The 16,182-nt window shown below is 42.1% G+C and overlaps 1 protein-coding gene across 1 annotated transcript; it reads right to left on the reverse strand.

Annotated features, from left to right (window-relative positions):
- Positions 1 to 12,375: 12,375 nt before the first annotated feature.
- EEF1A1 (eukaryotic translation elongation factor 1 alpha 1) lies at positions 12,376 to 15,858 on the reverse strand. Its single transcript, XM_059178463.1, has 8 exons — positions 15,840 to 15,858; positions 14,654 to 14,831; positions 14,214 to 14,393; positions 13,800 to 14,096; positions 13,550 to 13,700; positions 13,198 to 13,454; positions 12,881 to 13,115; positions 12,376 to 12,787 (listed from the first exon to the last, which is right to left on the reverse strand). Exons 2-8 carry the CDS (start codon positions 14,795 to 14,797, stop codon positions 12,663 to 12,665), a joined length of 1,389 nt encoding a protein of 462 aa, XP_059034446.1. The 5' UTR covers positions 14,798 to 14,831; positions 15,840 to 15,858; the 3' UTR covers positions 12,376 to 12,662.
- Between the last annotated feature and the right edge of the window lie 324 nt (positions 15,859 to 16,182).

Consider the following 16,182-nt stretch of genomic DNA (forward strand, 5'->3'; position numbering starts at 1 on the left):
CTCATCAAGGAGACCAAGAAAAAAATGTTTTCCTATTACTAAAATCTAAAAGAGGGGCACCTGGGTGGCTCAGTGGGTTAAGTGTCTGCCTTCAGCTCAGGTCATGATCTTGAGGTCCTGAAATTGAGCCCCGCACTGGTCTCCCTGCTTAGTGGGAAGTCTGCTCCTGCCTCTTTATCTGCCCCCTGTCCCCCAACTCTTGCTCTATCTCAAAATCTTAAAAAAAAAAAAAAATCTGGGGCGCCTGGGTGGCTCAGTGGGCTAAAGCCTCTGCCTTCGGCTCAAGTAATGATCCCAGGGTCCTGGGATCAAGCCCTGCATCGAGCTCTCTGCTCAGCGGGAAGCTTGCTTCCTCCTCTCTCTCTCTCTGCCTGCTTCTCTGCCTACTTGTGATCTCTGTCAAATAAATAAAATCTTAAAAAAAAAAAAATCTAAGCTTTGGGCATACTTCAATGCCTCTCTGGACAAACATAGGTTGACACTCTATGCTCTTAAGCCCTAGGGAAAGGATGCATTTATTTTGATCTAGAACCTCATTTTGACTGTCACTGACTTCTAAATCAACATTCTCAAACTGCTGGCTGCAATTCATTAGCAAGCTATGAAAACTTTTGTCATAGGTAATAAAAGTAGTATTCTCTGGCACTTTGGTTTCAGTACTTCACATACAAATTATTTCACCAATTTTAGGACTTACCTTTTTTCTTTTATCATCTCTAAATGGTTGTATGTTCTATAATCAATAGTATCTTAAAAATTGGCAGCATTTGTGACTTACAACTGAAAACATCTTAGATGTAATGAAATAGTGTTATACTGTGTTGCAATAGAAAATATATCTTTCTATGGATCCTAGTCAAAAAAGTTTGAAAAAGACCCATTTGAAAAGCATTATTCCCTAATGGGAAATCCCCAATATATTAGGATTTTTTTTTTTTTTTAAGATTTTATTCATTTGAGGAGGGAGGCAGGGAGAGAGAGAGAGTGCATATGTGCAGAAGCAGGGAGAGAGCCAGAGGGAGAGGGATAAGGAAACTCTCTGCTAAGCTGGGAGCTCAACATGGGGCTCATTCCCAGGATCTGGAAATCATGACCTGAGATGAAAGTAGATCCGTAACCATCTGAGCCACACAGGCATCCCTGTATTAGGATTCTTTAACGTGTGTATTTCTCAAAGTAGGAAAAACTTACCAATCTCTCCCTATGCTATAGCCTGGTTAGGTGATGTGATTAAAGTATAATTGCAAGTTGCTGTTGGGCATGGATCTCAGGTATTCCCACTTCACAATACCTTTCTGCCACTTTTATTTGTTCCTCCTAAGGACCAGATGTCCTTCACTATATGAAGTTTCTCAAGCTCTCCTAACCCATCTCTTTCTTGGGCTTAACCTTCAATTCCCTTCCACTTCACCCTTTGTAGCCTATTTCATGCTAAGCATTTATGGAGTTGCCATGCTTAATGAATCATTACAGCACTCAATCTAAGTGTTATTTCAGAGTTTAGAGGCTATAGGGGAATTTAGAATGTGAATTTCACTCTGAACAGCACTCCTTTAAGATTTAAAATATTCTTCATATACTTGAAGACAATAATACTTTTCTAGTGTTTGCTAGGCTAAACAACTATTTCTCAAATTCAGTGCCTCATAATTCACATTTAGTCTTTATGTTGGTTGCTCTTTGGATTCTCTTTCAGAGTTGGTCTACACTATTTAAAACACTACAATCAAAATTTAAAATAATACGTTAAGACACATAAAAAATGGACTATCTAAACTTAAAAGGAAACATTCTAGACTGTATGTAAGAAAACACCAGCACACATGCTATGTTTCAAGCAATGAAAAGGACACTTACTGAATTTTCTGTATTTCTAACCTCACAAAGAACAACCTAAAAGTGGGAGGGAGGGAAGTTTAACAAACTTCAGAGACATATGTCAGAGCTTTGAAGAAAAACATACATGAACAGTTACATAAAATATGAGAAAGTAAAAAAAAAAAAAAAAAAAACAAGAAAGTGCATTCCAAGAGACACATTCCCTAATCTCAATATAATGATTTAGCTACAGGGACACCTGGTCGTTCAGTTGGTTAAGCGTCTGCCTTCAGCACAGGTCATGATCCCAGGGTTTTAAAGATATTATTTATTTATTTGACAGAGAGAGAGAGAGAGAGAGAGAGATATCACAAGTATGCAAAAAAGCAGGCAGAGAGGGCGCCTGGGTGGCTCAGTGGGTTAAGCCGCTGCCTTCGGCTCAGGTCATGATCTCAAGGTCCTGAGATCAAGTCCCGCATCGGGCTCTCTGCTCGGCGGGGAGCCTGCTTCCCTCTCTCTCTCTCTCTCTCTCTCTCTCTGCCTAACTGTGATCTCTCTCTGTCAAATAAATAAATAAAATTAAAAAAAAAAAAAAAAAAAAAAGCAGGCAGAGAGAGGGGGGAAGCAGGCTCCCCGCTGAGCCGAGAGCCCAATGTGGGGCTCAATCCCAGGACCCCAGGATCATGACCTGAGCCGAAGGGAGGAGCTTTAACCCACTGAGCCACCGAGGTGCCCTGATCCCAGGGTTTTGGAATCCAGTCCCGCATCAGGCTCCCTGCTCAGCAGGGACCCTGTAAGGTTTTACAGGCGAGATAATCATGACACCAGGTGAGGTAGGCACAAGAAAAGATTTATTAAAGATGCCCTGGGGCGAGGTTCCATGACTCCAGAGAGGAAAAGTCGTGCCGGGAGGGGCTTGAGTGGGTCTTGAGTGGGTCTTTTATCTGGGTTAAGACAGGGAATAGGTTCACAGCCATATAACGTACGGTATTCAGGGATTGGAGGGTTGGGGGGAGTCCTGATGTTCTGGTTTCTGGCATAGGTATTGGGTTACTTGTGGAGATGTGACCTGGGCATACATCCCTATGGTGGGAGAGTCAAGAGTTAGGAAAGGTGGGGGGACTGGAAGATGGTGGCCCGGTGGTCATTTCTATTGTTTCTCCTGTATTCCCAGAGCCGCCAACCCAAAAGACCCCACTTCTCTTCTGCCTTTGTGTCTCTCTCTTACCCTCTGTATCTCATTAATAAAAAAATCTTTAAAAAAAAAAAAAAAAAAGAGAGAGAGAGTCTAACTCTTGGTTTTGGCTGAGGTTGGGATCTCTGTGACATGCACTCTAGGCTCAGTGGAAAGCCTGCTGGAGATGATCTCCCTCTCCCTCTGCTCCTCCCCCTGCTCACACAGTCTTTCTCCCTCAAATAAAATCTTCAAAAAAAACAAAAAAATTAGCTATAAGGAAATGTTTCCTCTACCCAACTGAATAAAAATTGCCTCATTTCTTGTTAGACATTTACTGAGTTGCCAGCTCTACACAGAAACATGTAGGAGGCTCAAGAGAGATGTCCAAAGGGTCAATCAAGGTTTGACAATAGCTAAAGAGAAGGGCTGCAGGTCCAGACTGGTTCATGCCCTTCCCTTGTTGCTGTGATACAGCTGCACCCCTTATACTTAAGTGGTTCTAGCCCAAGCCTCAGAAAATGTTGCAGATGTTCTCATAAAAAGGCTGAGAGAAGCACTTCCTCAGTTTGGGCAGCTCCAGAGAGCCCAGGAATTCAAAACTCAAATTGCTTATGTGGCAACTCTGCAGTTTATCATACAACCAACTAGAATATTCCCCTAATCACATGATTTTACTGAAAATTTAACCAAGTCATTTAACCTCTAGAAACCACATTTGCAAGATCATACCATAATAGACTCGGTACAGAGTCTATATTGTCATCTTTGCTGCCAATTACTCTTTAGAAAAATGAAACTACTTACTTTTGACTTATGTCTATTTTCAAATCTAATCTCCTTTATGCAAGCATTAACCTACATTTTAAACAATGTCTCAAAAGAGATTATGTTTCAGGGAATAACCAGATTGCATGTTGATATTTTGATGACTTCTGGATATAAATTTTGACAAAAAGCTAGAACAACTCAAACTCTTAGGTAAGTCATGATTGGTTGGTTAAAACTGAAATTTAAATTCCTAGTACAGATTTTACTTCCATCTTGACTGACCTTATGTGACACAGCAAATTATTTTTGTCTGCTGAAAAAAGGAAAGTAAATTTAAAGCTATTACTTATTTTACTTTGCTTTTACCAAGCATTTGGCAAAATTTTCATCATGATTATCTTATGATCAAAATGGTGAAATATGACCTAGATTATTAAATATTAGGTGAATTTGCAATTGGCTGGACCATCATAATCAAAGAACAGTTCTCTAGTATAATACCTCAGGTCTTATTTCTGGACCTAGTTTTTTTTAGTAATTATCAATAATTTAAGTCAAACTACAGAAATACAAATATTAGGGCGCCTGGGTGGCTCAGTGGGTTAAAGCCTCTGCCTTTGGCTAAGGTCATGATCCCAGGCTCCTGGGATTGAGCCCTGCATTGGGCGCTCTGCTCAACAGGGAGCCTGCTTCCTCCTCTCTGCCTACTTGTGATCTCTGTCAAATAAATAAATAAAATCTAAAAAAAAAAAAAAAAAAAGAATGTAGGACCTTTAAAATATATATATAAATATCATAAATATCAGATGTATAAAAAACAAAATCCACATTTTTATTTAATATGCTAGATAGCAGGCTCCAAATTCAAAATTACCTTGAGATACAGCAGAGATAAATGTAAACTCCCAACACGTAAGTTTTTAAAACTAACCAAAACAGTGGTGCCTTGGATTGGATCCTGGAACAAAAAAAGGCCATTAATAAAAAAATTGATGGAATCTGAATATAACCTGGAGATTAATAGTAACATCTCAATGTTGGTTTCTTAGTTTTGACAAATGTACTATGATAGTACACAAGGATAACATTAAGGGAAACAAACTAGGTAAGGGTGATTACAGGAACTCTTTATCTTATCTTTGCAACTTTTCTACAAATCTAGTTACTCCAAAAATGAAAGGTTTTTTATTTCTAAAAAAAATCACAAAGCAAATAATTTAAAGGAGATTTAAAATAAAATTCACATTTGAAAAATCAGGTGATAGGGTGCGTGGATGGCTCACTAGGTGAAGCATCTGCCTTTAGATTCAGGTTATGGTTCCCTGCTCAGTGGGGAGTCTGCTTCTCTCCGCCCCTCCTCCTGCTCCTTCTCCCTCAAATAAATAAAATATATATATTTTTAAGGGTTTTTAAATAAATAAATAAATAATCCGGTGATATTTGTTGACCATAATCCAGAATAACCACCAAGTTGCTTTACAGCAACTGATCTTCCAAACAACTATAATAAGAACTAACTTTTATTATTGGCTCCTTACAATAGGCCAGGTACTGGGTACAGAGTCTATATTCACGAACTCATTTCATCTTCACAACAATCCTAAGAGATGGACAGTATTAGGCCCATTAGTCAGATGAATGAAAGGGACAGTTTTCCCCGCTTAAACTACTCTGATCATCCAGTCCAAATGAACCATTTTGGGAAGCTAGATCCAAATAAGGTGACTTATCTCTATAAAATAAAAGCACACTCTATATTAAGAGACCACATCTACATCCACTTACCAGCCACAGTTATAATATACTTAATTTTGGTGCAAACACTTTAAAAGCTATAAACTGGGGGTGGGGGGGTGCTATAAACCCAAAAGGAGAATGGCATGGAATAGAATCTAGAAACCATGCAACCCAAGGTTAAGAAACAGCTATTAACTAGTGTTTAGCTCAGACTGACTAAAGCCTATTAATTGGAGATTCCTGGATGGCTCAGTTGGAGGAACATGTGACTTCTGATCTTAGAGTCCTCAGTTCAAGCCCCATGTTAGGTGTAGAGATTTACTTAAAAAATTTTTTGTAAAGGGCATCTTAGGGGCACCTGGGTGGCTCAGTGGGTTAGGCCTCTGCTTTCGGCTCAGGTCAGGATCTTAGGGTCCTGAGATTAAGCCCTGAATTGGGCTCTCTGCTCAGTATCCCTCTACTTGCCTCTTTGCCTACTTGTGATCTCTCTGTTAAATAAATTTTAAAAAAAATTTTTTTAAGGGCATCTTAAATTAGCGGTTCCTATAAATAGAATGAAATAGTTCAATTATCCTAAAGAAGGCCTAAGTATATTAAAATTTACCAGCAAGGAGATATAATGAATTGAGAAAAAAATGATCAGCAGTAGGATGAGTTAGGAGCCACCCTCTATCTGCATCAGTCTGCCAAGTCTAATGAGGGTATACCTGCCCTCCTAAAAAGGCTGTTGTGAGGTCTCTGCCTCCAATATGTGATATACACATTGATGAGGTAATCAAGTAAAGAGTTCAAGGAATATACTTCAAAATTGATTCGAGTAGATTAAAAAAGGATTTTGATTCTTTAGATTTTTCTGATGTCTATGCAATTGTTATAAGGCTAAGACTTAGACATGTATGTCTAAGAAGGGGCGCCTGGTGGCTCAGATGGTTAAGTGTCTGCCTTTGGCTCAGGTCATGATTCTGGGATCCTAGGACTGAGCCCGGCATCAGGCTCCCTGCTCTGTGGGAAGCCTGCTTTTCCCTCTCCCTCTGCGGCTTCCCCTGCTTGTGCTTGCACTCTCTTGCAGTCAAATAAATAAAATCTTTTTAAAAAATGTCTTAGATGGGGCACCTGGGTGGCTCAGTGGGTTATGCCTCTGCCTTTGGCTCAGGTCATGATCTCAGGGTCCTGGGATGGAGCCCTACATCAGGCTCTCTGCTCACCAGGGAGCCTGCTACCCCGCCCCACCCCCAGCCTACTTGTGATCTCTGTGTTGAATAAATAAAATCTTTTTTTAAAAATGTCTAAGAAGTGCACCTGGGTGGCTCAGTGGATTAAGGCCTTTGCCTTCCGCTCAGGTCACAATCCCAGAGTCCTGGGATCAAGCCCTGCATCGGGCTCTCTTCCCGGAGGGGAGCCTGCTTTCTCCTCTCTTTCTGCCTGCCTCTCTGCCTGCCTGTGATGTCAAATAAATAAAAAAATCTTAAAAAAAAAAAAAAAAAAGTCGAAGAAGTAATGTTTTCATATTTTTCAGTAACTCCTATTTGTCTTTCAGATCTCCATTATTCCTGACAAGTAAGTACCTTCTCTAGACAATCCAAATTGTGTTCCTTTTACTCTTCTCCCTCATAGTATCCTTTCCTTCATAGCATCATCACAACTCAGAATTACCTACTTATTTATGCTAATCTCTACCTCCTCCACTGGATTATAAACTCAAAGGGCAAGACCTGTCCATTTTGTTCACAGAGACAAAGAGAGAGATCACAAGTAGGCAAAGAGGCAGGCAAAGAGAGGGGGAAGCAGGCTCCCTGCTGAGCAGAGTCTGACATGGGACTGAGCCCCAGATCCTGAGATCATAACCTGAGCCTAAGGCCGAGGCTTTAACCCACTGAGCTACCCAGGAGCCCTCTAGGCACAATTTAAAAAAAAAGTCCTTCACTGAGCTATAGAATCTAACACTTCCCTTCCTTAAAAAAATTAAGCACAGCAACATAAAGCTAAACTTGAGAAATAGATTACTAATGATTTAGTCACTTTGGAAAACGTTTAGCAGTTTCCTATAAAAGGCATACACTTGCCATACAATCCAGTGATCCCACTGCTAGGTATTCACACAAGATGAAAACCTATAGTCATACACAAACCTACCCGTGAATGTTTGAAGTGGCTCAACTGATAACCTTCTGAAACTGGAAATCAAATGTCCCTCAGCTAGGAATAAACTGTCCCATTAATAAGCAACAAATTGCAGGGGCAGCTCGGTGGCTGTCAGTTACATGCCCAACTCGTTTCAGCTCGTCTTGGTGTTTGGCAGGGAGTCTGCTTAAGATTCTCTCTTCCTTGGGGTGCCTGGGTGGCTCAATGGGTTAAGGCCTCTGCCTTCGGCTCGGGTCATGATCCCAGGTTCCTGGGATTGAGCCCCGCATCGGGCTCTCTGCTCGGCAGGGAGTCTGCTTCTCCCCCTCCCTCTCTCTGACTGCCTGTCTGCCTACTTGTGATCTCTGTCTGTCAAATAAATAAATAAAAATATTTATTTATTCATTATCTATTTATTTATTTATTTATTGTTTTTATTTATTTCTCCCCCAGCTTGTGCCCCTACACTCTCAAATAAATCTTTTTTTTTAATTTTTATTTATTTATTTGACAGAGACAGAGATCACAAGAAAGCAGAGAGCGAGGCAGAGAGAGATGGAAGCAGGCTCCCTGCTGAGCAGAGAGCCCGATGCGGGGCTCTGAGCCATCCAGGTGCCCCTCAAATAAATCTTACATGTTAAACAGATGAATCAAATTCATCATGTTAAACAGATACATGTTAAACAGATGAATCAAATTCATCATGCTAAGTGGGAAAAAAAAAAAAAAAGACTCCAAAGACCTATATACTATACAAACCCAGGTATGACATTGCTGCCAAAACAAAATTACAGGGACAGAAAATAGATCAGTGGTTACCAAGACTTACAGGTAGAGGAGTGTGTTTACTACAAAGAGGCATGGGGGAATTTTGGTGGGGAGGAATTTTGGTGAGGAAGATGATGGTGGAACTATTCTATTCCTTGATTGTGGTAAACCATCTGTCAAAACTTAAAGAATGCTTGGGTGGCTCAGGTGGTTAAAAGCATCTGCCTTTGGCTCAGGTCATGATCTCAGGGTCCAGGGATCAAGCTCCAAGTTGGGTTGGGGCTCCCACTCAATGGAGAGTTTGCTTGCCCCTTCCCCCTGCTTATGCTCTCTCAAAATTTTTTAGGATTTTAGTTACTGGGTGGCTAATGCCTGGGTGGCTCTGTGGGTTAAGCCTCTGCCTTTGGCTCAGGTCAAGATCTTGGGAGTCCTGGGATCGAGCCCCACATTGGGCGCTCTGCTCAGCAGAAAGCCTGCCTCCCCCACTCTCTACCTACTTGTGATCTCAGTCAAATAAAATCTTGAAAAAAAAAAAAAGATTTTTTGGGGGGGGGTTGGGAGGAAGAGGACACAGGTAATGGGAAGGGCAGAGGGTAACGAATGGCAGACTTCGCAATGAACAGGGAACCTGATGCAAGGCTCAACCCAGGATCTGGGGGGGATCATGACTTGAGCTGAAGACAATCAACTGAGCCACCCAGGTACCCCTCAAATAACATCTTAAAGAAAAACCTCCCAAAATTGTATGAAAGGTTGAATTTTAACAATATGTAAATACTTTTACAAGGTAAGGGAAAACCTTTAGATTGCTTAGTAGTTTCCTATTGTTTTTGATTACTTGGGAATGACATTAACTTAGCATTACCTTTGTTATCATGAGGTCTCTCTCACAGAAACCAGAGCTCTAAACTCTTGAAACCCATGTGCCCTTTTAAAGGCAGTCCAATGTCAATGCCACATTCCTTAAATCACTCATTTTTGCTAGTAGTTTAAAAAACAAAGGAACTTGTGGAGCAAGCGTGAGGACATTAGAAAGAAAGAAGTGAATTGGGGGAAATCGGAGGGGAGGGGGTTGGAGGTTAGGTGAGCCTGGTGATGGTTATTAAGGAGGGCACATATTGCATGGAGCACTGGTTGTGGTGCATAAGCAATGAATCTTGGAACACAAAAATTTTAAAGAAAAGGAACAGGGGCGCCCTGGTGACTCAGTGTTAATTTAAGCCTCTGCCTTCAGCTCAGATCATGATCCCAGGGTCTTGGGATCGGAGCCCCGGGCTCTCTGCTCTGCAGGGAGCCTGCTTCTCCCTCTTTCCCTGCCTGCCTTTCTGCCTACTTACTTGTGATCTGTCAAATAAATAAAATCTTTTTAAAAAAGTAAAGTACAAAATCATATGGTCCCTCCCAAAGATTTTCATTGGATTAGGGGTCAATTACCTTTCAGGAAAATATATGGCAGTTTCATCAATTTTTTCCCTCTTCAAAAAAATCACTAAGACCATGTATTTGTTGGGCTTCAATTCTAGTTTTAAGTCAAGGAAATTCCCAGACTTGCAAATAATGGGAAGGACTCTGATACCACCTACATGGAAAACGATCTACGCATTGGTAGTGAAAGGTATTATAAAACAGGTTATTAAAAAAAAAAACACCACACTTCAGGAAGGTAAACAAAAAAGGGTGAAACGGTCTTACTCCTCCTCTCAACTAAAACATGCACCCCCCCTTCCTTCCAGGACACAGAGCTCATTGTTGACCCCCTGGCAAGCTAGTGTTTAACTCCAGAATGTTAATCTTACTTTCAGTTGACTAAACCTCTGCATTTTGTGGTAAAAAATGAGGTAAACATTTGGCTACCAATCTTAAAGTCTATCAAAAAAGTCACATTAACACACAAGAAATTGTCACCCTTTTTCTAGAGTTGCCCATTTCAGGTAACGGAGTACACAAAATCTATTTTGCATTGAGCTGTCATCAACCTGCAAAAGTTCAACTTAATACACATGAAATCCAGTTTTTTAATATTTATGTTTATACCCCATACTGAAAGCTACTAAAATCAAGGACTCTATCTGTATAGCCAATAACTATTAATGGACAGGACTCAACTAACCTGATTAATTCTCATGCTCTTGTGAGGTAAATGACAGCAAGGGTATAAAAAATTGAGCTCTGATCTGTCTGAAAACTTATTTTAGATTGCATATTCTGAGCATTGGATGACTAACCAAAATAATTTTCCAAAAAAATCAGATTATGCTTTACTGAAAAATGTTTTAACTCCTAAACCAGAACGTTTTTTTGGTTTCATGTTCTGAAATCACACCAGAATTCCTGGGACAAAGGTCAACAAGCTCCCATCTAAGCTTCCTTACAAACATGGGTAATTCAGCAGCTGGCCAATTTAGGACATGAAGGTCAAAGCATCCGTTTGGGGCATTCTGGCTCAATTTTCAATTCAAACACAAAATGCATTTAGTATAAAAAACTCAAAAGAGCTCAAGTAAAATGCTCTAGCTCTTTAATTTCAGGTTTCAAACTAATCTGTAGTGACCACCAGTAGATGGTGCTCAAACCAAGGTCATTATCTGTATTGAGTCTAGAGTTAAGCACACTAGGCAAGCTGAACTTTCCTGGACACTACCCCTGCTCCTTCCTATCCTTCCACTTAGTGGGATGAATTCTCTGGTTTGGTTTTAGGGCATGGAACAAATCCCTTCAAGCAAAGCATCGTCCAAAACTTATGCCAGCTACCATTTACTGATTTTTAAGAAAACTTAGGTCATCTCTAACACTAAATCCAACAGCACATTTGCACAGACAAGTAAAAAATACTTGGAAGTTGCAGACAAAACCTTTTATTAGTTTATTTACAGGCCTTATCAGTGCTCCTGGTAGTATCATTAAAAGACCATTTTACCTAACTTAGAAAATGCCCATCTTTTCAACTGTAGTCATTTCCTATTGCCTATGGCTGCTATAGTACGCATTTCACTCAGCATTGTTTACCTACCAGGTTATCCTCTGCTTTTTGCCTGATAGTTACCTGATAAATTCCCCTTTCGTTAAAAAAAAGCCTACTCAAGAGAACTAAGTTCAAATGGTCGATTGTTTTTTCATCAAATGCACCAGTGCTGAGATTTGCCAGCTATCTATTGCCAAAAATTAGATGGTTATCACCCAAACACTATACATTTATTACTATATGCAATTATAAAATCACCACAGTAATCTTTAAGATCTTTTTACATCCTGTTCATTACTTCCAACTATCATTCAATATTCCGTTTTTGGAATGACACTTGGAAAAACCTCCAAAATAACTTCAAACTAAAAAAAGCTTACCCTACAACTCCAGTCTAAATTTGAGTATCTGACCATCACACCTCTTCAAACTGGGCTTCATCTCCAGTTCCCTCTTCACCCCAAACTTGCTCTTTTAAAGATGAAAATTCCTATTTTAAGTGGATTTCTAGTTCTTATGGAACCGTAGAAAACTTCTAGACTTTTCTTCTAAAATCTGGAGAAAAAATGAACTACCATTAAGAATGTCACCAAATGCTTGTTTTAGGTACTTTAAACTACTTTACAGTATTTATAAATGGGACATTAAACATTCCAGTAAGTGGGAAATTAACATGTGACAATGTATCAAGTTTACTCCCTAGTGATAGAAGTTTTATATGCAACACATTAACTTTGGTATATAGAACTTAACCTGTTTATAGTACAGACTGTCTTGTGGTCATTCTTTGCTTATGTAAATTGTGTTGCACTAAACGACTTCTCCCGTAGCTTTTTACTATGTACTTTACCATTTCCTTCCCTTAGACAAAGTGAAGACTCCCAAGATCCCACCCAGGAAAAAATGTTACCTGAAATTTCAGTTTCAGCATATTATAACATTAGAAACAGGATCTGTGCAACTTACCCTTTTACTTAATAGTACAAGGTTACAGTGTTGACCAAAAGAAAACACAGATTTCTCATTAAACTTTTGTTTTAATGGGTCTCAAAATTCTGTGACAGATTTTTGGTCAAGTTGTTTCCATTAAAAAGTACTGATTTTAAAAACTAATAACTTAAAACTGCCACGCACACAAAAAAACAAATGGTCCACAAAACATTCTCCTTTCCTTCTGAAGGTTTTACGATGCATTGTTATCATTAACCAGTCTTTTACTATTAAACTTAAATGGCCAATTGACACAAACAGTTCTGAGACCGTTCTTCCACCACTGATTAAGACTGGGGTGGCAGGTATTGGGGATAATATTCATTTAGCCTTCTGAGCTTTCTGGGCAGACTTGGTGACCTTGCCAGCTCCAGCTGCCTTCTTGTCCACTGCTTTGATGACACCCACAGCAACCGTCTGTCTCATGTCACGAACAGCAAAACGGCCTATGAAAACAAATTTTAGATTACCATCAGATTCTACCAAGCAATTTTTTCCCAGCTTCAATAATTTCCTAATTACACTCAAGTCCTCCTTACCCAGAGGAGGATAGTCAGAGAAGCTCTCAACACACATAGGCTTGCCAGGAACCATATCAACAATGGCAGCGTCACCAGATTTCAAGAACTTGGGACCATCTTCCAGCTTTTTTCCAGAACGACGATCTATCTTCTCCTTCAGCTCAGCAAACTTGCAAGCAATGTGAGCTGTGTGACAATCCAGCACAGGTGCATATCCAGCACTAATTTGGCCTGGATGGTTCAGGATAATCACCTTTAAGTAAAGATTTACATTTAGTAAGTCTCAAAAGACAAGAGTCTGGCAGTAAGAACATTGCCACTTTAAAAGTTGTTACCTGAGCTGTGAAGCCAGCTGCTTCCATTGGTGGGTCATTTTTGCTGTCGCCAGCCACATTGCCACGACGAACATCTTTGACAGATACGTTCTTGACATTGAAGCCCACATTGTCCCCAGGAAGAGCCTCACTCAAAGCTTCATGGTGCATTTCAACAGACTTGACTTCAGTTGTAACGTTGACTGGAGCAAAAGTGACCACCATGCCAGGCTTAAGAACACCAGTCTCCACTCGGCCCACAGGGACAGTACCAATACCTAAAATATTTGACAAGTGTGGTGTCAACTACCTTATGTGAAGAAAACATGGCAACCTACACAATTACGTTCTGATTAAGAAATATTCAACTTACCACCAATTTTGTAGACATCCTGGAGAGGCAGACGCAAGGGCTTGTCAGTTGGACGAGTTGGTGGCAGAATGCAATCCAGAGCTTCAAGCAGTGTGGTTCCACTGGCATTCCCATCTTTACGGGTGACTTTCCATCCCTTGAACCAAGGCATCTAAAAACAAGATTGCCCATTAGCGTTCCCCAAAAAGAGTTGTCATTCAACGTCAAAATTTGACACATCACTTTCTCTAAAAGTCTTGACGTCACTTACATTAGCACTTGGCTCCAGCATGTTGTCACCATTCCAACCAGAAATTGGCACAAATGCTACTGTGTCGGGGTTGTAGCCAATTTTCTTAATGTAGGTGCTGACTTCTTTAACAATTTCCTCGTATCTCTTCTGGCTGTAGGGTGGCTCAGTGGAATCCATTTTGTTAACACCAACAATTAGTTGTTTTACACCCAGTGTGTAAGCCAGAAGGGCATGCTCACGGGTCTGCCCGTTCTTGGAGATACCGGCTTCAAATTCACCAACACCAGCAGCAACAATCAGGACAGCACAGTCAGCCTTTAAAAAGAAAAAAAGACCTACCCCGTTAAGTGTTTTTCCAAAAAATGAACTCCCCCCCCCTTTTCCGATGGAGCATTTAAATCTAGTGATTTTCTAGCTATTAATCCTACAAACCTGGGATGTGCCTGTAATCATGTTTTTGATAAAGTCTCTGTGTCCTGGAGCATCAATGATGGTCACGTAATACTTGCTGGTCTCGAATTTCCACAGGGAGATATCAATGGTGATACCACGTTCACGTTCAGCTTTCAGTTTATCCAAGACCCAGGCATACTTAAAGGAGCCTTTTCCCATCTGTAAGGATTAAGAACAGTTACTATGTAACTAAACATAACCATACTTCAACCTGAAATCCATTACTCCCACTTAAACTCTCAACTCCATTTTACAGCTGTTAAATAGCTTTAACTTACTTCCCTGAGTTATCTAAGGGAACACTAATTTATTCCACCCTAAGTAACACGTTCAGGTATTAACTAGTGCCTAGTTTGGGGCAGTTAACACTTGTTGGCTTATTTGAACTTTCTCCTTATGGTTAAGGTTAATGTACCTACCTCAGCAGCCTCCTTCTCGAATTTTTCGATAGTTCTTTTGTCGATCCCACCACATTTGTAGATCAGATGACCAGTAGTGGTAGACTTGCCCGAATCTACGTGTCCGATGACAACAATGTTGATATGAGTCTTTTCCTTCCCCATTCTGGTTTAGGATGAGCGGTGGTTTTCACGACACCTAAATTGAAGGTGGGTTAAAAAAAAAAAAACCTTGAAACTACGGTTTCAGACTTGAGAATAAGCCACGACCCAAACTCGCAAAGGGCAAATTCCAAGGAGAATTACAATCAGTGCCAAGCTGGCCCAACTCTCGTCTCCACCCACTAAGCGTGGGGCTAACTCCACCGCATAAAATCCCCTCCCCCCCCCGAAGGCGGCCTGCTTCCAAGGCGTTGAGGAGAAACCGAGGTGCCAAAACAGTGCACGGTACACCGTGGGGTCACAGGAAGCAGCGGCCGAAGAGGGAAAGGCCCTTTTCCTTTGTGTGGGTGACTCACCCGCCCGCTCTCCCGGGCCGCCGCGTCCTCCATTTTGAGCTCCCTGCAGTAGGGCCGGAGAGCGGCCATCTTTCCGCGCACGCAACTGGTGCTGAGCGGGCCGGCCTTGCCGCCCGGGGTGGGGACCGCATATCGCGGCGCGAGGCTGGGCACCAAAGCCGCCCGGCCCACTCCACGAGCCTCCCCCGCGTCCGACTCGGAGGCCACGGCTCGTGGGCCCCCCTCCCCCGCCTCGTCGTACATGTGCGCCGGGACGAGAGGGCCTCGCCGCCGCCCTCCGCGCCTCGCGGCGGCCCCACACCCCAAGAACCCGAGGACCGCGGAAGGCCCACCCGGTTGAGATCCTGACCAACCTCCGCCAACCTGTGTCGACGGGAAAAAAACCATAGCGACTTTTTTTTTCTTAAAAGCTAGACGTCTGGACTTAAAACGACTGTTTCCACCGAACAAGGTGCGGCCGAACTCGCACGCGGCCGCCACACCAGCCAAGCCAGGCCTCAAACCAACCACGAGGCGAAGAAGGTCCTAAAAAACCGCAAGGCCTCGAAACTTCCCACCCACTCACAACCCTAAATTCGGAGTCAAGAACATCGGAAAGTAGCTCGGTGGCGCGGCAGTTGCTAGAAGCACGCGAGGGCCGGAGCCGGCTCTGAGAGGCCAAGCCCGCGGAAGCCACACCCGGCACTCACCTGTGTTCTGGCGGCAAACCCGTTGCGAAAAAGAACGTTCACGGCGGCTACGGCACTTATATACGGTCCTCCCCCACCCTCGGGGAAGAGGGCGGAGCCAGCACACGACACCACTTTCCCAGTTTACCCCGCGCCAACTCCCTCAGGCACCCGTTCAATCGCCGTCCCCTCCCCCTACGTCTCGGGGACCGTGGGCGATGTACGCTCAGCCCACTGAAGAGCACACATCGCCTCGCGCATGCTCCTCTCGACCCCGATGACGACGAGAGCGAGTGGGTGGGGAGGCGAGGACGAGCCATCCTTCGGTTCTAGGTTAGCGAGAGTTTAACGACGGTCCCTGGGA

The sequence above is a fragment of the Mustela lutreola genome, chromosome 6, assembly GCF_030435805.1.
Source record: "Mustela lutreola isolate mMusLut2 chromosome 6, mMusLut2.pri, whole genome shotgun sequence".
NCBI classification, from domain to species: Eukaryota; Metazoa; Chordata; class Mammalia; order Carnivora; family Mustelidae; genus Mustela; species Mustela lutreola.